The sequence below is a fragment of the Clytia hemisphaerica genome, unplaced genomic scaffold (assembly GCF_902728285.1).
Source record: "Clytia hemisphaerica strain Z4C2 unplaced genomic scaffold, Clytia hemisphaerica genome assembly, whole genome shotgun sequence".
In the NCBI taxonomy this organism is placed as follows: Eukaryota; Metazoa; Cnidaria; class Hydrozoa; order Leptothecata; family Clytiidae; genus Clytia; species Clytia hemisphaerica.
The window spans coordinates 110,882-132,774 of NW_027104115.1; the positions used below are offsets into that span (position 1 = coordinate 110,882).

Sequence of the window (21,893 nt, forward strand, 5' to 3'; positions counted from 1 at the left end):
TGTTTTGCCACCAATAATGGCGGCCAAATGTTTTGATTCGGAGTGTCAATCAACGAAAAGATTACATCATGAATATCATGAATTGTTTTACAAGTTTGTTTTGGACACGTGATTTTAATTGTTCTCTTTAATGACACGTGGTTCGCGCAATGTTTACATTTTACTACTTTTATGTCCCTTTAAATCTACCAAAGCAATGGTCAAATTACGTGACCTTTATTTAGTGTCTTTTAACAAAATCCAAATTTCCAATTATTCCCAACGCAATCACTGCCAATTTAAAATTTCCATAAATTATAATCATGACTTCTTTTCTCAGATAATCAGAATCATAGCTTTTTACTTCCCTATTTTCATTTTTTCATTTGCCAGTTTGTATCATTTAGTTTAGACGTTGAAAGTGGAAAAGGAAGGTTTGTGCTTACTTTGACTTCGATGGACTTTTCATAAATTCCAAGAAAATCTGAAACAGAAAAAACAACGAATGAAGGTCAAACGTGCATGTCTCTTTTCATATACATGTTGAAAATGTTTCAAAAGTTACCTGAAAAACATTGGAAGCAAGTTGTTGATTATTGCATAATTGTTTGCAGCATTCGAGTTGTTGTGTTTCGTTGCAATCCTCGTAGCTATCTACCAAAATCTGAATGAAAACGAGAGAACGGTTTTCAAATCTTAAAGTTAAAATCGTCAACAAAAAACTGAAAAAAATATATTCAAATCTAACCAACTGTCCATTATTTTTTACTACCACGAAATCATCCTTAAGGAGAGTAAGTAGACTAAGGACACTGACATTCAAAAGTTTGGAAATGAAGTGTCCAACCACAACAAAGAACATACCTTTACAAGATTTTGATTAAGGTCAACATCGTATTCATCATACACTTTCTTGCAGATTTTCTCAGTTCGATCCTGGACCAATATTTCAGCCGATTCATCGTCGTGTTGGCCCAACAAAAATCCTTTCCAGCCTTGAAGCCAATCATTCTCAATACGTTCGACCAACGACTGTAGAAGAAAAGTAACATCAGATTTCAATGCAGCAATGGATCTTGATTATCCAAAACAACAAAATATAGGAACTCATACGGATTACAAGTACCGGATGCATAGTTTGAAATTAAATAGGCATACTTTCATTTGGGAATCAAGTCTTTGTCGTTCAGCCCACCACGACTTTTTATCCTTGATGGACATACTGTTTTTGCTGTCTTCCAAAATTTCTTGAAACTTCTCAACGATTCCTTGGTCGAAAGCTGAAGCCAATTCGCACACCACTCCTCGTTTTCTACTTGACTGAAAAATGAAAAGAGTTAATTGGCTGTATTTCCCGTTGAGCTTTTCAAAGGGTAAAATGGAAGTTTAATGAAATAATGTGTAGAGAACAAAAATTTAAACAAATGTTCTCCATTTAATAGTAGCGTAGGAACGTAAAAATGAACTTGATGATGTAAAGAAAGTGTGAGAAAGTAACTTTTGAAATGGAAAATGATGATTGGAACTTACAGTACTGTCATCATTTCCAACATTGATTTTGATGAAAGCAGAATTTGTGTTGGGTTGCATTCGACTCAACATTAAAGATTGTTGACCATTCACTTCAGTCATTGAGATACAACATATTGTCCAGCCTGGAAACAATATCAAAGTATACCCAGGCTACACGTAAATTTATACCATGAAATTCATTGAACGAGGCGTAAATCATTATGTAACTTATTCGTTGATTTACTAAAATTTGGTTTACAAATTGGCAATAGTTTAGGGCTTGATGACCTTTGCTCCAAAAAAAGAGTCAAAGTTCTGTCTTAAAAAAAAACATTTCATGAATGTAACGATCTCCTCTAGACGATTATCAAGAAAAAACACAACAAATTATATACATCCGACGAAAGTTCATATAGAAAATGTTCAGAGGAATGTTAACCTTTAGGAATGCCATCATCGACCAACATTTGGATGTTTTCGTCACCAAAAATGAAGCTTGGTTTGCTGTACTTCTCGATCAGACATGAAGTGGACAAAAGACATTCTTCTAACGTCGATGAGATCTGAAAGAAGGATAGAGTAAGAAACAGTGAGAAACAATATACTCATGACACCCAGGTTTCTTTTTGGAAATTTGAGCAATTCGAATGTAGCTGTATTTTGAATTAAATAAACTCTCTCGAAACATGGAATGACTTGTCAGAGATGCTTTCTTTTGTGTCTTAAAAATTTTTAGCAAATGTTCTAAAAACATTCTCACCGTTTGATAGGAGTCGCTTCTTTTCCTGGGTAAAGAAAATGAGAAAAGATACATCAAAAGCACGAAAATAATAATGTGCGATTCTTTATAGCACCAAAAACTTTTTCTGTTCTGTTTTTAAAGCTGTATAAACGTTAAAATGATCACGTGACCAGCAAGGGTGTTGGCGGCACCTCTATCATTCTATCAAGCTTTCCTTAAGCAAAATTCTACGTCTGATTGGCTAAAAATGCAAAGGGAAATATTCTCCTTTAAAAAAGGGTAAATGCTTTTGTGATCTCGTCTCTAAAAACAATAACTCTTGACTTTGCATAGTAAATGTAATTTGTTAGGTACCTTAATTTCTTTCCGATGGCATTCAATATTTGTTGATGAAGAGTTCGCGATGAAGCAAGGAATTGGGTGGTCGTCGCCAGAGAAGGGTTGTTTGTTGACATCATGAAAGTGACCAGTTCGTATATAGATTTGATGATCAGTGTATCTGTGTAAGGGTTCAGTGAAGATAAAACTTTCTTCAGATCTTCCAAAAAGGATTCGTTAACATTGGCCGAAATAGGGCAGGTTACTTTATCATCAGACAGCCGTAATTTCTCAATTTTTTCTGTTAGTTCATTTTCTTCTATAGGAACTTGTTCCTCGGGTGGCTCCTCTTTAATTTTCCGACGAGTTGTCTTTCGTTTCGTATTCACCGTCGTTCGTCCCCGAGTTTTCCTCGTGATTGTTTTCGGTATATCTGGTTCAATCGGTCGTTCGTCAGGAACCGACTTATGAGTATCACTCGTCTTTCCAACGTGTAACAAACTACGCAGATAATACAACTGTGCGATCAGTCTTTGAAAATCGTGTGAAGTTTTGTTGAGAGAAGAATCTGTTTCCAGCTTGGCGATGAGTAGTTCGATGTTAGAAATCATATCTATAGAACCTTTGACATTGTGTTCACCGAGAATTTTTGCTTCTGCAAGATATTTTGAGAATTTATTGTTTTCATCAGAGTTGGCGTCTTCTTTCACTTTCTTTCCTTTTCGCCCTTTTCGTTTATTGGCTGGCTGCGGTGTGTCAACCTCGTAACCAAGTAATAATTTCACAGTTTTCAGGTTCGTTTGAAATCTAATATTAGCGTTCGAAGTCAGACTATCCATAGCATCTTTGTAATCGTTCAAAAATAGCTCTTCACCAGATCTGTAAAAACTTTTGCGACTCTCGATATATTGTAGATACAATCGAATATGAAAGTCTTGTAAATAAAAATTCGTGCAATAGTTACATGAGCATTCGCTCACATGTGTTAGAAAGTCTGGCAAATATATTCGGCTGCCGTCAAAACATTGTCCAACAGAAGCACTCAAAATGGTGGTGAGAAGTTCAAAGTTATTTTGAAAGGAACTGGTGTCCTCCAGAATGATGTCGATAGCAGTGATTTGACCAAGTATATCCAGAACTCTGAAATAGCAAACAACATGAAACTTTTTCAAGGAATGGACATTAGCTGTGCTTAGATGACATAGGTAGCAAAGAAAGTAATTTATAAAATAGACCAAAACGTATATATGCTTTTTCATAGTCTTTGATCAGGACATTGGTATTACGATGAACTTTTCAATATACCTGAGAGGTAGGTTATATTTCTTAGCAAGGAGAAGTGCTTCTTTGAGATATCCTTTGGATTCCATAATGGAGCCTTGTTGTTTAAGCAACTCTGCGTGATGAGTGAGACATGTCAACAGTTTGTCCAATATCAACCAATTCGTTACCATGTCCCCTGAAAGAAGTATATTTACTTTTAATAAAGTTTAGCTACACAGTATAAGCTCCACGACCAGGCATTATTGTGATGTTTCTCGGCGACGTTTCATATTTTAGTTATATTTTAGAAATGCAGTTAGTGTCCTTCAAACAAGAGAACGACTACTTGCAAAAATGCCACAATACATGAAATTTAGCTAATTAATCGTTAAAAAATAGTATTGCACAGAAATGAGGAAGGTGTCAAATCAAAAGCCTACCTTTCTTAATGATGAGGCAACTTTCATAAAGCGACCTCAGATATTTGACGCAGTCCACAGCTGGTGGAAAAGGCGAAGATAATGGAAAATGATGTTCTAGAAAAAAAGCGAAAAACAAGCTGCATGCTGAATGGATCTACCTGAAAATTGATGTAATAAGACAATTGAAAAATGAGAACAATAGTATGAAAATGCAGAATAATACGAGAGCAACTCGAGAAATTCATGGAATCCGGCGATTCTCGGCTGTTCTGGCGATTTTTAGCAAGTTCCTGTACCAAAATCAGTTTCATTGAAAATAGAACCATGCTTAATCGTGGACATTCTTATAAATGATGTTTTTGTTTGAAAAAAACAAAGACATGAAACGAACAAATCCAATGAAAATCTGCATAAACGGAAATTTCCGGCTTTTTTGACCGGAAAAAACATTTTCTCAAAAATCGAACTCGGTCATGTTGAGCATTGCGAATACGCATCATTCTGCAAAAAATCAGAGAAAAGTAAGGATGAAAATTCGAGAAAATGTCAAAAAAAACCGTTTTTCCGGCATATTTCCGGCATTTTCGGCCGGAAAAAAATGTTTTTCGAAAATCGGGCTCCGTCAGATTTTAGGTATTGTCATTTTGCATCAGTGTGCAAAATTTCATAACAAAATATAAAGTACAGCTCGAGAAATTCAATAAATACTGTCTTTCCGGCGAAAATAATCTTGAATAGTTCAGGCTTCAAAAATCAATTTCATTGAAAATTGGAACATACTAGATGGTGGGCATTGCTATTAACAATTTTTTGAATGAAAAAACAACCAATAATAAGGAAAAAGTCCAATGAAAATCCAGAAAAACGGCGATTTCCGGCATATTTCCGGCATTTTCGGCCGGAAAAAAAGATTTTCTTAAAAATCGGACTCGGCCATGTTTTAGGCATTGTTAATACGCATCTTTGAGCAAAAAATCAGAAAATACTAATGATAAAATCTCGAGAAAATGCCAAAAAACAGTATATATTATACAGTATATATTTCCGGCATTTTCGGCCGGACAAAAATGTTTTTCAAAAATCTCGCTTAGTTACATTTTAGGTATTGTCATTTTGCATCATTGTGCAAAAAATCAGAAAAAACTAATGAGCCAATCTCGAGAAAAGCTGGCAACAGACGAACGAACGGACGAACGAACGGACATGGGTTAATTTAAAGGACCTCCACCGGGGTACCCGGAGGTAGGTCCAATAAACGATTCGAACATTTGCAAATGATGGTATCAAAATGATATTAGAGATTAACCTTGATCATCTCATTAAAGTGAGAAGAGATCTTCCAGGCTTGATTTTATTACATCCATATTGAAGGAGCACACGAAATCGATAACATTTTGTTTTTACCTTCAAACTTGATATCGTCGTGGTGATCGTGTGACAAGAGCTTTAGTGAGGATAACAAAGCATAAACATCACTTTTCATCAACAAAGTGTTACGTGTGTTCCGGTCCATATTTTTGTTGAGCAGAATACGATGTAAGATGTTCAGCGACTCCGTGACCTGAACATAAAGGAGATATCAAGGGTTTATTGGGAAATGATTTTTTTTCGATCTTAAATTCTATGAAGTTGTGTTAAGAAGTTTCATCGCGCAGAATTGATGTTGCACTTTTTGTCATCTCAAAAATGAAGTCGTTGCATTGTTTTTCGCGCGAGTTCTATTTTCTGCCAATCAAATTGCGTCACGCATTCGAAAAATTCGAAAATGTTGCAATCAAAACATTGAATTCATTTGTGAGTTTGGTTTTGAGAAGAAAACATTTTCTAAAAATTAAACCTAAAATATTGTGATCTTATTCATATTTTGAAAAAATTTATTACATTTAGATATGGTTGTAAGAGGTATGTATGTATGGAAATCGAATGCTTTGTTTGCTTCAGTTTTCACTACAGACTTTCCTCCCTTCGAAATTCAGTTTTCGATGGGAGCCTTTATTTACTTAAACTTTGTTTTTATTAATGTTGATTCATTTTTGGACATCAAAAACTCCCAAGGAGTAAGTTTTATTTATTTTGGAGGTAAAAAATGCTAAAGAGAATGAGTAGATATGTGTCGGTGATTTGTAAAATAAAGAGATTTCTTTTTCGAAGTTACGCTTCCATTGAAAAGTGACGTTAAAATTGACGTTACAGCATTTGAAAAAAGATATAACTTCAAGGAAAAAAAATCGATTAAAATTGGATTACAACCTGTACTTTTTTATATATCATTTTTTAGCATTTTTTATCCTCTTTCACTTGCGATGGGTGGGAAAATTGTCTAAATATACTTAAATCTCTGTCATCATTTTTGTTATTAACGTCAGAATTTATCAGCCTTTATTTTTTTCGTCAGAGTGACAGTGCTTATCTTTAGGACAAAAAAGTCGATGGAAATTGTCTTAATCGATACATATATTTTTACACCGTTGAAAAGAGAAAGGGCTGAACTTTCTTTCTAGAGGGGTGGGAAATTGAAAGCTACTCAATTTGTATCGTTCCTGCTCTCTTAAAGTTTGTCAAATTTTCAAAAACATATAAAAAAAGTAACCTTTACATTATCGCTTCAAACTTTTTTACAAACTTACAAATCTAAGCAAGTTTGGTATTTCTTAAAAGAGGACAGATTCAGTGATTCAAAAATATCAAATTTATGTCTCAAAACGTTATACACAGGAAGCAGTGTAATAAACAAGGGGAGGGAAAAATTAAGAAATTTGCAACTTCTAATTTTTTGACGTCAAAAATCTACGTCAAAACCCCCGGATTTGTTTCATGTCAAAAATTGTAACGTCAATTCTGCACGATGTATCAAATTATTTCGTTGGTGAGACAAAGGATCAGTGCTTGAACTTCAAAAGTGTTTTCAAAGAGAAATCTCAATTGGCAAGATGTGCAATTCATTAAAAAAAAGGTATCATACCTGTCCTGATTTGATATAACATGCTGCCTTAGCCAAGTCGATATGCTCAACGCCCTCCTTTGCACCCTCATTTTCATCTTGCTTCAGAGTGTAATTCAAGATGTACTCTCCCTCAGGAACACAATCCATTTGTAACAATTGCATCACCAGTAAAAGTAAAGAACTGTTTCGTTTGTCCACGGTTGTTTTATTCTGAGTATGGTACAGAAAACTGGACATGTAAGCTGCACGAATGCATTCAAAGCCCTGTGGAATAAAAAAGAATAGAATCGGTTTGTACAGTTATTTAAGCAATGATAAGATGGGCTTCTCTGATTGCATGTACAACAGTATAAACCTTATTGTACTACAACAACGTGGCATCTCGACCTGGTTTTCCTATTTCTGAGGAGCATGGTCTAACGATATGGCCATTGAACTAAATTTCTCACACAGGTAATATTTTGCATACCCAACAATTCAAGTGGTGAGTGAATTCACGTGAATTATGGTTCGTTCAATATGACCATAACTGAGGTCCAAAGCCAGGCAGACTATGCAGAAATCCAACATATGAACTTTCAAAAAGAACCTTGTATGTAAAAGGTTTTTACTCACTTGAAATAGTAACGAGAATAGGACAGAAGCTTCATATAAGCATTGTGCTGTATGGTTCATGTTGTAGAAGTAAGAGCTGCAGTCCTGTAAAACAAACAAAAAATTAGCTTTATCTTCCGGTTTCAAACAGGAATCAATAAAATGATAGGCCCTGATTGTTGATGCTGAGTAAAAAGGCAATTTTTTTCTGTGTTATCAATTGACGGATATTGTCCATCTACGACAGTGTGAAAATTTTTAGTTTGGTCACGTGCGTGTTTCTTATTTTACAGACCGGTCAAACCTTCAGCATAACCGCTAGTCCGATTCTGCTGACATTTTGGCTGCAAGCTTGTATCATCAATGGGCTTTTCCAGAAAAAAATCGTGCACCCCCTGTTGAGGAGGTCCATTTCCGTTCCAAGGGGGTAAGGTTTGAAATGCAGTGGAATTCCATAGGGGTAGACGAAAATCCGTCAAAAATAAGCGGAATTCCAAGGGGGTAATGATTGAAAATTTGTAAAAATTCGGAATTCCAGAGGGGTATGATCCTAAAATTGCCTGGAATTCCAAGGGGGTAGGTCACAAAAGGTTGGACCTCCTCAACAGGGGGTGCACGGTTTTTTTCTGGAAAAGCCCAATACCTAGTTCTAGTAACACTTGTCAAAATAGCATTTACCAATCCTTACATACAGTAAGGCGTGATTTAGGGAGTCAATCGGGTAAATTTTTCAAAACTAATCAAAAGTTTTCGTTTAGGGTGTAGTCTGGAGACCCCTCCCAAAATGAATTACACGAAGGGTTAATCGTCAAACCTCGATAGGATTTTCTTTGGCGAGCTCAAAACAAACCAACCACATTTCCAACGCCGAATTCAACATCGAAGAAAAGTCACTGTCAAGATAATCTTGCACCTATAGAATGAAAAAGAAAATTGATTGGAGTAAACTCTTTAGTAATGAAAATCATCCTCTTTTCATACAAATCAGTTTCACTAACCTTATACTGATCTAGTGCACCATCATCTTCTTTTTCCTCTTCTTTATTCTCAAAACATTGATCAGCGACCGTTGATAAGCTTTCATCCACATTTTCAATACCACCCTGTACTCTTTCTTCATAGAGGATACATGCTTGTTGGTAATAAGCCATAGCTAAGACGTCACGAATCTTCGAACTCTCAACATCCTCGTCTTCCATCTCATTGAGCATCTCTTCCAAAATGCTTGCTGCTTCTTGTGCTTGGTGAAACCTGAAAAATAGAAGGGAGATCAATTAATTTATTAACAAGTCAATTCGATAACATGATAACATGAACTAATGGACATATCTGTAGTCTTGATATTTTGATCTTTTTTAAACATTCTACGGTACAATGAATAGACCACGTAGGAATTTACGGTAGACTGGTCTACATTATAGAAGGAAATTTTTGACAGCTATGTTTTTATTATATTAACGAGTCAATAATTAACAGTTAATAATTGTAGAAATTTCCAAGCTCTCCAAGTCTTTTCTAAATAGTCTTAAGCTCCGAACAAAGGAGAAATCTCGTAAGTTACTTTTAAGTCTTGAGAAAAATGGACGATGGTTTGAGATCCAAACATCCAATTTTGTTATTTCATCGTTTTAGAAATACTTTACCTTTCGTTTCTATCAATGTCCGTTTGTGTGGACAGTTTGATCATGGACACTGAATAATCCAAAATGTCACCATTCTCTTCGAAGATCGTTTTCTGCTTGTCGATAAGCGCATTGTAAAGTTTCGAAAATTTACAATCTTTTTCACTTGGTAAAAACAAGAACAAGAAATGTAATTATCCTAAAAATTTCAAATTTTAAATACGTTATTTGTGCGAGATAATGGACTCTTCCAGAAAGAATTTATTGTATGGAGATGGTTAGGACATGGGCGGTATATAGGGTTAAAATAGCCTGGACATCCATGGAGCTGGGGAAATTTCAGCTGGCTGTAAAATTACACAAGCCTAAAAATTGGCCATAAATCGATATCCTCAACAACACAACAATACAATTTTCTTTGAGGGACAAAAAATTTGCTTATTACAAAATGAAGTTTCCACTATTATCCAGTAATTATAAAGTACTAAAACACAAAATGAACAAATATCTACCTTAACTTTTTGATGCAAGAAGCCTCAACGTCTATCACAAATAACAAAAGGTCTTGATCTTTCAAACCTTCATTCTCCAATCGTTCAAAGAGGAACCTGAAGAGTACACAAAGAAAGCGTCTTGTTCAAGGTTTGAGAAGAACCGATCAATTTGATATTACATTTCTTTTTCTTGTCCGTTCGTCTTCCACATTCAAAGTTACCATTGAAGTCTACAATCAGTGCCAAAATACTTGGCACAAAAAGGAAATTCCCCACGAACTTCAATTTTCGAAAAATGGTAAAATAGCCAAAATTATCAATATGTTATGGCACTGATTGTAGATCTGTGTTAGTAGAAATGGTTATTTATTTTACAGTTATTATTCTACAATTCAACAAGTCAAATCATTAAAAAGAGACGTTACAAACTGCCAGACTTGCAATTCAGCAAACACACCCAATTTCAGAAAAATGCTTATTGATTCTCATAAAAAAGAGCGTTTTTTGACAGAATTAAAGCTGTTTACATTTTGATTTTCCCATATGATATATGATATATACGAGTTCTTCATCCATACTTCCCAAAGAGTTTTATGATTATCTTGATTGGGAACATGTGTCATGATTGGCAAGAAGTTCTTGAAACACATGACTTATACCAAGTGTAAACTAAAAAGCTGGACAGCACAATAAGGGGTAACCATTAATGGGCTTTTCCAGAAATGGTCCGTGCCCCCTGTTGAGGATATCGGATATATAGGGGGTTAACGGTTTTTGTTCAAAAGTGGATATCCAGGGGGTTAAATATCTACAAGGGAGCGGATATCCAGGAGGTAAAGTGTCTTTTCAAGTAAAAATACAATATCCAAGCATCTTTATAAAAGAGGATATCCATGGAGTTGAGTATATTTTTAAGAGTTGATATCTCATGACTTTACTGATAAAGTAGGATATCCAGGGGGGTTCGATACTTCGAAAAATCAATATCCTCAACAGTGGGGGTAAAATCTGGAAAAGCCCAATTTTTTTATCAATATCTGCGACGACTTTTCAAAAAAAATGTACGTCTAATTCAACCTTTCGGCACTTATCAGATATAACTTTGAACTTGAAAGAGTAAGAAGAATTAGATTTTAAAGAAGCAGAAGAAAGCATACCCTCCGTCGTCGAGTCCAGCTCGCGATTTCAATTTCCATAGTTGATCGATCAGTGATTGTATATAACCTTTGAACTGCTCACATCCAAGGTGCTCTTTGCATTCTTCCAAGCCAGAAAGATATGCAAAGTTTTGATAAAGATGATCAAAACCTTCCTCATAGCATTTGAGTTGGGAAGCACTTGCATACATTGTCGAAGACATCACGCAAATCTAAATTATTAACGATATTTATATCACCAAAGATAATGGTTTATTGACACTGTAATTTGTCAAACTGACACAATTAAACATAACCAAGTGAAGTCGAATTCAGTTTGAGAAAACATGTATTTGAGCTATGTGAGATAATCAGCAGGTTTGAGATCTTTAGATTGGAGATTGCTTAACATTCATTCTGTAATTTTGAGCAAAACCCTCAAATTTCTTTGTCTAGCTATTTTCAAAATTGACATGACCAAGTTTTAACTTTCAGTAAGAAGTCATTTTGAATTCTAATATAAGAGCTTTGTAAATGCCCATTTTTGAGAATTTCAAATTGTCACATCTCGACTTTTATGAAAGCTTTTCACGTTTTACTTCAAATTAGGAATTTTGCCAAAAATTGCAAACTTTTTGATTATCTTTCTGTAATAAAGCATGATAAAAATGATTGAAGAAAATACTTCAAAGAATTAAATATTGCTTTTTTTTACCATAAAGATATCAAGCATACAATATACCTCTTTGACATGTTTCAAAAAGTTGCTTGATCCTTCTTCAAGAAAGAGGGACTGGTTGCATGCGCAAGCCAAAGGAAACACGCCCAAAGCCAATTGGTATTCATTTTCCTGGTAGAGCTTTGAAGCGATTTTATAAGAAGCTGCTGCGAACCATTTGGCTTCTTGGATGTCTGGTGGGTGACTGTTGATGAAGGATTTCAACTGGTTTTCAAAATCGATAAATGAGTCGGTGGTTTTGTATCTAAAAAAGAAGTTGACTGTAAAGTTGCATCATTGCATCATTTTAAAATCAATGCTTAGTAGTTCATTTTGTCAAAGATCAAGCAAAGGATATTACTGGAAGCTAATGAGACATTTACTTACAAAATAGTATCTTTGTAATTGGAAAGGTTGGCATCAACAGCTTGAAGTATGTTGATCGATTGAAAATAAACAAATTGGAGAGACGCTTTCACTTCTTCGACAGATAAATTCTCCAGCTGATCAGTGGAATTTCCAAATGATAATACTTTTGTTGTGATCTCCATTAACAGTTCGAGTAATTTTGAACATTTCACATTTCTAAGCATCTGATATTGAGATTTTAACCAGGTTAAATATTTAAGCATGTCCTTGATATCTGGGTTGCTTGAAATAAACGTTTCCAAGCCTTTCACAAAATTATCAAACAGTTTTTCATTACAAGTGCACTTCCCCTCCTTTTCATCCATATTAATATGGCAATTAAGTTCAGAAAGATTAACCAAAAAATGTATATTTTTCAAATCTTTCTTTGAGAGTAGATTATGAGATTTTTCCACGCAAGGCTGGAGATATTTTCCAAAGAGATTGAACTTGGTCATCTCACCACAGCATATCCTTACTCCTAGCTCAATAACTTTGTGAAGATTAACACTTAAATTGAATTCTTTATCATCTTTAAGAAATCCAACAAATGTAAAAATAACTGAAAGATTGTAGTAAATTGTAGACGAGTCAAACTTAAACGTGCCACTACATAAAATCTTAGTCCATCTGTTGGTAAAATCTTTAATACTTTCTGCAAGTTTCATTTTCTGCGAGTTGATAAACGACAACATGATAAAGCATTGAGTTCGAAGATTGAAAATATGTGTCACTTCACAGTCTTTTGTATTGGCAATCTTTTGAATCTCCTTGGTAAAAATCGAATAGCTCATTTGATACATCATAAAGATCAATTTTGATGTTTCTTCCTTTAACGATGGCTTCATCAGTATGTCCTTGTGATATTTCAAAAGACTTTTGATGCAGTCGTTCGAGCTGATCAAAGGTTGAAGCAAATTCTTCTTGTAGAAGTACTTATTGATATGAAACAGAATCTTCACTCCCCTTTCCCATCTCTCTTCTGTTAACAAGAAGCCAATTTCTTTTTTCTTCAGTAAAGCTGTGATCGATTCAAACACTGAAATACAATGGAAAACAATTAAAATTACGATCAACAAGGTCACAGGTCATATCATGTAAAATGTAAAAACAATAGTTTTAGATAGGGAAAGCCAGGGGGTGTGATATCAATAAAATTACAAATCAGCGACAATCCATGATGATAATACATCAACCTGAATAATTATTACAGTAAATTGCCTTATTACAGTGGTAAAAGTAGAGATTCTCCTGTCAGACGGAAATGGTGTTTAATAACACTCTAACCTTGACCAGATTCTTCAAATTCAGCTGGTTTTTACATAACTTGAGACGAAATTCGCTTTTTGAAACTTCTGTGAGACGGAAATCCGTCTGAGACAGAAGAACTCTGGACACTGTTATTAATAACTTACATAGCGTAGTCAGTTTTATCAGACTTCCAATATCAGCTGATTTATCTAGTTCATCGATAGCTCTTCGTAGTAATTTGAATACAACATCATAGCAATCAACCTCAGCATCAGAATTCCAGTAGGCGTTGCTGACAAAGTCCTGAAGAGGAAAAAAAACTATCAACAGAAAAACTGCAGATAAAGGTTTCTTTTCTAACAGCTATTTACTTTTGTAACTGTAGAAATTGTGAGCATTAAATTTCGAACAAACTAAGGAGATATAAAATTGACTTATAATAAGGTTTGACAATAATTAACAAATTAATTTAGAAATATCAATTTCATCTTTCAGGAATATAGTAAAAATTTATATGCTCATACTGACACTTTGACACTAATTCAGAATGTGAAAACTCTAGTTGTGGATTAGGGCCCTTTTATTGTAAAATAAAACTCCTAATGGAATTTAGGCCTTTTTAGGCCTTTTTTGAATTAAACATTGTTTTTATCGGAGCTTCAGTGTGCTTTTTGAGACCTTTTAATCTTATCAACTACTTACTAATGAGCCAAAGATCCAGAAAATGGATCAAAATCCATGAAAAAGAACTTTTCAATTAAGGAAGCAAATGAAACTCAAATATTACTTGAACCAAACATACCTTCACATGTGTACAGAGATTTTCATCTGACAGTTTGGTCAGGATAAGTTGCTCTTTAAGTGATGCTAAGAGGAAGTGAAGACTAATGATCAAGCTGAAACAAAATCACACAAAAATAAACAGCTCATCACCAAAAATAAAAAACTGCTGTTGTTGCTAAGAAAAGGAGATTAAAACGTTAAAAATTGACCTCTATTGACTGGAAAGATGGTGATATTTTATGTTTAACACACATAATTTTAGAAAGTGAAGCAGGGGGTGTAAAATTCTTCAGCAAAAATTTCTTTATCATCTTTTTATAGAATTGCTTATTATTCAGGTTTTGGGTCATATTTGCGTTCAAGATGATACTGAATTCGTCATTAAACTGATGTGCCCACCAATGTTATACCTATCTCCTTTGATGATAATGAGCACTTTTGTATCCAGTTTGCAAGTTCTGGGTCCAATATAGAATTTTCATTGCAATTAGCTTGCTGCTTATCTGGTTTGATTGGTTTTGTTACTATTTCTTTAGATTTCTCTTGTTTTGATTTCACAACCTTCTGCCTGGCCATTTTGCATGATTTCTTTGTTTACCTGTTTTCATAATTTTATTCTGAAAACAAATAATAAAAAAGATTGAAATAAAAAAAACAGCTCACATCCTCCACCTATCTTCCATATTTCAAATTTACTAAAATGTGTCTCCAACAGAGAGGTTTAATCAATGTAAATTGAAGACTTGATACACAATAGATAAGAAAATCTTATACAATGACACTAACAAATCTTCTCTATAAATAACCGTGAAAATAAAGAATATTCTCTAGACTTGGACCAAAAAATAAAAATAAAAGTAGAACAAAAAAGTAGTAAAAATAGCCCTAATTATAATAAATTTCTTTTTTATCGTATCGTAACTTTCTAAAAATGCTGTGATTTTGCATTAGAAATAATCACAGAACCCTAAATAGAAAACCAAAAGATAGCAACATAATCCACAGAATGCTTTACTCTATAAAAGAGATGTAAAAATAAATCTCTAAAAATTAATCTTTCTTTTTTAATCTAAAAACATAAAGTAAATGAAAATAGAATTACAGTTTTATAAAAAAAATATTTTTTTCCGATAATCGGGCTCCGCCATCGTCGGCTTGCATCTGACGGATGGACGGAAGGACACAGGTTAATTTCAAGGACCTCCGGGGTAGGTCCAAAATGATGGGAGTCTGTATAGAAACAAAAATTAAAGAACAAGGGGATGAATAAGTGGTTGCTCAGACAGGAAAGGAATATTGATAATAGTCTGTTAAATTAAAAAAAGAAAAGAAGGTAATAATAGTTAAAAAACTTAAATGTTGGAGCCTAAAAAATATAAGAGGCTTGATTAAGAAAAATTATTGTAAATGAAAAAACATTAACCAGGGCTCGAAATAACGGTCGGACATCGGACATTGTCCGACCCAAATAGCTTCATGTCTGACCTAAAAATCATAATTTTCAAGCTAAAGCAACCCTGATCAGACATTTTGTCCGACCCACTTGAAATCGTTATTTCGAGGCTTGTTAACACGATGAAACACAACACAAATAAATAAATAGATGCACTGAGTATAGAAGGATGAATAGAATATAGAATACATATTAATCAAATCTTGTGATTGATAATAATTAACACAGGTCTGAATTGGCTGTATGTATATATGCTAATGTTAAAGATACTTGAAAGATACATAATTCATGATATGCACCACTGCAATGTCTTCTGACATTACGTCATGGAACCAATAGCTCATTGGTTGGAAGTGACGTAAAAGCAGTCAATACGTCACTTTCAACCAATCAGCTATTGGGTGGAACGGAAGACATTGCAATGGTGCATATCATGAATAGACTTGATAAAGACAACCGTCAAAACGTCGTACACACTAGCTGTGTTTTTTAAGTTCACTTATATGCTAATGTGTATAGTTTTAGTAGCCCTTAATATAGTGTGTTTTTTATTTATTTTAACTGTATAAAGATGCTACGATTTCGTGCTAAAATAATAACCAAAACCTCAAAAGAAAACCAAAAAATAACTGCATACTTTACAGCATGCTTTACTCTGTATACTCTATGAAAGAGTCGTAAAAATAAATCTCTAAAATTAAATATTTCTTTTTTAATCTACAAACTTCTAAAAAACATAAAAGTAAATGAAAATATTATTTGTTTGTTTTTAAAAAATACTAGATAAGTTTGTCAGAATAAAAAATGGTAAAAAAATAGTTAAAAACTTCAAATGTTGGAACATAAAAAATTCAAAATAAGAGGCCTTTTAAAAAGATTAATGTAAATAAAAGAAGAGTAAAAAAATGAAACACCATAAAAATAAAGGAAAATGATGCATGCACTTTAAAAATATAGGATAATAAAACCTTAAGAATCTATATGAAAGAGTTTGTCTTGATATTTTACCCAAGAATTAATTTGAAACCTGTATATTATATGTGTATCCTGGTATAAAAAAGATACATCTATAAACTAAAATATGATTACAAAAAGTTGTTGTTCTTATCAGCAGATTGAATGGAGTGTTGCATGAAGTGATTTAAAAACCCAAGCCTTGACGTAAAGGATTCATCACAAACTGTACAACAATAACCATCGCTTTTGTCATGATTGAACTCATCTGTAAGGACTGGAATTTTGAAATCATGCCTCTTCAAGTGGGAAAGGTATGTGTTGCAATCTGGGATTAATTCCAAACAAGTTGCACACTTAATTTGGTTGCTGTGTGAAGATTTGTAATGTAGGAAAAAGCCTTCTGGTGATTTAAACAAGCTAAAGCAAACACTACATAAAATAAAATGTTCTTGAAGATGTGTAATGAACTGCTTGATACCGAACAAATATTCACCACATGTGGTACATAGAAATGGTCTCATGTCAGGAAAATGAGTGTAATAATGATTTAAGAGATGATTATCCAGAGTGCTTCTTTTATCAAACTGCTTTGAACAGAAACCACATGCATATGTTGTTGATGCTATGGGCTCTGAAGTGTGTGCCATCTCGTTATGAACATCTACTGCTTCCATTGATGGGAGTCGAATATTACAAAAACAACATACAATTACTGTAACATAGTAATGCATGGTCTGTAAGTGGTGACTCAATTCTAAAGCAGTTTGAAAGTTTTTGTTTCTTGGGCAGAGAACACATATATGATAAATACATTTTGGTTTTGTATGATTTTGAATTTCATCTTCTTCTGTATTCATTTTTATTTCTTTCGCTTGTTTTCACTTTTGTTTAGTTTACCACTCTATTGCTTTTTTGTCAATAAATAGAATAAAGATCTCTAGGGAAGCTACCTTTTAATCTTTCTCATCTGCAGATCACTAAAATTCACCCTGGAAAAGATACCCCAATTGAAGGAATTCCCTGACAGTCCTGACTTTAGAAACAAAGTCAGCTTCTTGACGCTAGATCTGGCCTTTGTATACCTCTTTGTAGCTTAACTGCTCATTCAGCTGGCCAATCTTAAAGACTTTTTTGGGGCAGTTTGTCAAATCTGTTATTGGTCTGGGAGGGTATGGAACAAGCGAGGGAAGTTTCTCACTTTGAAAAGACTTTCCTTCCAGATATCAGGCAAATTTCTAGGATTTGGAGCTGCTAACGTTTTTAATCAAAAGATTGACTTTCAGAATGTGCCTTAGGCTCGAAAAAAGCAGACAGGAGGTCTGGGGCCTTGTAAACAACCCAACCAACTGGTCCAGGACAGTCCTGGTGTGGTCTATGGGGCAAAGCCCCAAGAAAATTATGCCTTTTTGCGGAATTAAGTGTTATAATATCAAATTATTTGAAGACCGTTATCCGGTAGCAGAAAACCCCTGGAAATATGCCTGAGATATAATGAGATTCAAGACATTGCCTTCAATAACCTTCCATGTGTAAATCAGTTGATAACACTCTTTTTGTCTTTCGAGGCTGAACAATATTAACTATTTTAGCTTTTCCCAATAGTTAAAAGATGCCATAGGGGTGGAATGTCATGTACAGTAGTCTGGGTGAGGGATATCTAGGGCTTTCCATAAGATTAGCAAAGGTAGTTTTACCTTTTCTTGATTTGAAGGTGCATGCAATAGATCCATGCATTTTTGTTTTTAACTTTTTAAATTTGGTCTTGAATATGGTTCTCGTATGACAATTTTGTATCCACAATTATAATGTCTGTAACTTGGTCTTTACTAGCCTGGAGTAGCTTTTTAAATTTAAGAAAATAATTTGACCTCTCAACATACAAAGTTCTAAAATTACAGAGAATAAAAGTGCAAGCTCATTTTTTCAAAAATTTCACAGCCAACCCAGGGCAGCCAAACATAGCAGCTTTCCAAGATCTAAAACCATCTAAAGCACCCAAAAATTACCCAAAGTTCATAAGTTTTCATAAACCTTTGTCTATACTAAAAATTGCAGGTTTACCTAATTTTGTGATGGAATTTCTTTGCATCATGTAGATAGGGCTTTACGGGTGTAACAGAGTGAGAGCAAGTAGACTGAATTCTGATTTGAGAATGTACCTTAAGTGGATAAATTTTCGAGTGGATTAATTTTTGCGGTTTTCGCGAATTCTGGCCATTTTTTTGCGAAATTTAGTCCATGCGAAAATTTTGAAGGCCTTTGATTCGCGAAAAATTAGTCCACGCAAAATTATTTGGAATTTTACAATCGTGAAAATAATAGTTCGCGAAATCAAAGAAAGAAATCAAATTATCATATTACGAATCCAACTCTTTATTTTAATTATAAGCTCTAGTACTCTAGTACCTCCTAAAATTACTTTCTTAATGAAGTTTTTTGAAAGCTTTTGAGTGACTTTGTCTGCCTTTGTTTGATTAGAAACACACATCTCTTTTCTAGTTACAATTTATATAGTCGCAAAATTAAAAAGAAGGCCATTTTCGCGAAATTTAATCCACGCAAAAATTTTAAAGACCCTTGATTCGCAAAATTTAATCCAGGCGAAATCTATAAATTCTCGCCTCGCGAAAATTAGTACATGCAAAAATTTATCCACTTAAGGTAAATTGCTTTATAGGAAGACCTTAACTGGAAACATAAAATATAAAAAAAATTAAATAGTTTACTAGACTCTGAATAGGGAGGGTGGTCAGTCGAAATTTCAAACCAATTTGTAAAATGTCATACCAAGTTTAATGCCCTTATCCTCAGAAAAAAATGAGGGGTCACTCATCTTTCAACCTTTAGTAGTTTACCAGATATTCCATTTTAAACAGTTTTAAAGTTCCACTTTTTGAAGATTTCTATGCAAAAACCACCCGCCATCTTGTAACCTCTTCATCGAACTGAAATTGAAAGTGTCTCACAAAAAAATCCTTGCGAGAAGTATGGGGCGAGCGGGTTTTTTCGTAACGCGAGCTACAGACGGGGGTCACCATACCATTAAGTTTCCCTTAGTGCTTTCCAACCAAATCTATTTGATTTAAGATTTGGAAGAATATCAGATTTGGAAAGAAAAAACATATATCTTGTTAAAATGTTAGGGATCTTCTCAAAAAATATAATCGATTTTCGATTATGAAGTTTGATTAATGATTCGACTATCTAATTGAATAGCTGCCGTCGTTTAGTCAAATAGAGTATTTAATCTCCTATATTTGATTATTTAATCTCCTATATTCGATTATTTAATCCTTGTATTCGATTAATTAATCCTTTTTCGCTTATATCTTAGGGATCCTCTCAAAAATATAACAAAAACCGAATTTCGGTAAAATGTTTTTTGGTTAAATTCGGCTGGTTAACCGAATCGGTTCAGCAAAAAGTTTAACTAATTCAGTAAAAGTAATTATTGAATTCGCTTGTGGAATTTGGTTAAAGTTTTACCGAAATTTGGCTATAAAGAATTTTACATTGTCTAGAAGATAATAATAGAGAATGCCACTGACTGAGACAGGAATATTAACGAAAGGATCGTTCGTGGAGAGACAAGGTTATCTTAAAAGTTGTTCTTTTACTACTTACAGATTCGGAATTTGTTTATCAAGTATTTTTGAATAGCGAAATACTTTACTCTCTCGCATTTCTTTTCAAATCATAATACAGAATTGGAAAACAAGAAAAATGTCTAGAGAGACCAAATATCTTAAGGTTCAGCCAAGCCCACCATGACCCACAACGAACAAAGCAGAATGCAGACTTTTACAAAATGTTTGTTTACATTGAGCTCCCTCTGCGTGCTTTCCTTCGTGTTATCACGTGAACTTTTACCAAAAATAGTGATGAAATACCTTCTGAGTGTGTTCTCTTTCTTTTCACATGATTTTCATTTTTTCTCTCTCCCTTCCTTCGAAAAATATCATAGCATTCTAAATGTTGCATCACATTCGAAACGTCACAGATCATGAGCTTGTAACAAATCAGGAGCTTATAAGAAAGTAAAGCCTGTGAGATACCCTTTTGGAAGCTTTCCCTCTCTTCAACTGGGGAAGCAATCACTTTATTTTATCTTACAACATTTGATGGCTTCTTAGGTAGTTCTTTATTTTGATTATCCAATTTTTTTTTGGTAAAAACAATGTTTGACTTGAGAGCAAAGTTCTATGATAATGACGGTGTAAATCGTGAAGGATGTCTTTGTGTATAAGAAATCCAAGGAAGAGTTAATCTTTAAGAATATTTAACAATTCAAACTTTTCCAAACAAAACATTCGATCTCTTATCTAGCCATTAAAAAAAACCTGGATGTAAAATTCGAATCCATTTTTGCAAACAGAACAATAGTAAGAATGAACGTAACTTGTAAGAAAAAAATGTTGCATTGACCAATCAAAACGCCATGGTTGACGTTTGCGAACAGAACAATAGATCAAAAGAATGTTTTCTTCCTGCTTTTATATGACATAATGACGTATTCTTGATCTTGTGAGCGCTCTCCCTTTTATCCTTTTATCTTTTTTTTGTTTTGCCCTTTTTGATAGCAAAGACATAAAAAGCAACTGTGTTGAGAGGTTGATAACAGAGGAAAGTGTGTGGAAATTAAAAAGATAGAAAAAGACAGAAGTACTTTATCGTGGAGAAATTGTGGAATTGTTATCCAAACATTAAGAAACTTTAAGATGATGCGATAATGTGATTCACAAAAGGATTATTCTATCATTTCATAATTTATGATGCCCCTTGGTAGATCAAAAATCCTTAAAGGTAAGAAGAATTATGCAGTCATTGACATGGCTCCGCCCCCCCCCCCCCCACTTATTTGGGGGGGTGTAAATCTAAAATCGGCCTAAAAGTGGGTGGGAGCTGTCTCATTTTTTAAACTCAGGGGGGGGGGGCTAAAAAAGTGGGGGGACCTGAAGGGCTGCACTAAAGTTCTGGGGGCTAATTACAATAATTAAGAAATTGTAACTGATTCCACAACTAGACATGGGCCCCGTCAATGGGCCGGGGGGTCCATGGCCCCCCACTTTTTGGTAGACCATGCCGTGCATTTTTAAGGGTTACTATTTTAAGCTGGTTTGAGACCAAATCAAACCACAAAAAAACTACTATTCTCCCCAATTAAATATTGTTTTCAGGTGTTTTGAGGGTGTAAAAAGTGAAAAATTTTCTCTGTCACCCAACCGGTGGGCGACATTTTTTCCAAAATGTTGGCCCCCTCACTCAAAATGGCTTGCCGAGGCGCATGCTAGACAATA

At 34.2% G+C, this 21,893-nt stretch overlaps 1 protein-coding gene across 1 annotated transcript; it reads right to left on the reverse strand.

Annotated features, from left to right (window-relative positions):
* Window positions 1-421: 421 nt before the first annotated feature.
* On the reverse strand, window positions 422-14,803 carry LOC136813463 (uncharacterized). Its single transcript, XM_067069983.1, has 23 exons — window positions 14,597-14,803; window positions 14,206-14,270; window positions 13,568-13,706; window positions 12,132-13,191; window positions 11,769-12,009; window positions 11,048-11,259; window positions 9,909-10,004; window positions 9,418-9,561; window positions 8,773-9,025; window positions 8,589-8,687; window positions 7,796-7,879; window positions 7,199-7,444; window positions 5,641-5,797; window positions 4,255-4,350; window positions 3,857-4,010; window positions 2,588-3,691; window positions 2,252-2,276; window positions 1,931-2,054; window positions 1,510-1,634; window positions 1,138-1,299; window positions 844-1,011; window positions 545-643; window positions 422-463 (listed from the first exon to the last, which is right to left on the reverse strand). Exons 1-23 carry the CDS (start codon window positions 14,760-14,762, stop codon window positions 422-424), a joined length of 5,061 nt encoding a protein of 1,686 aa, XP_066926084.1. The 5' UTR covers window positions 14,763-14,803.
* Window positions 14,804-21,893: the final 7,090 nt, after the last annotated feature.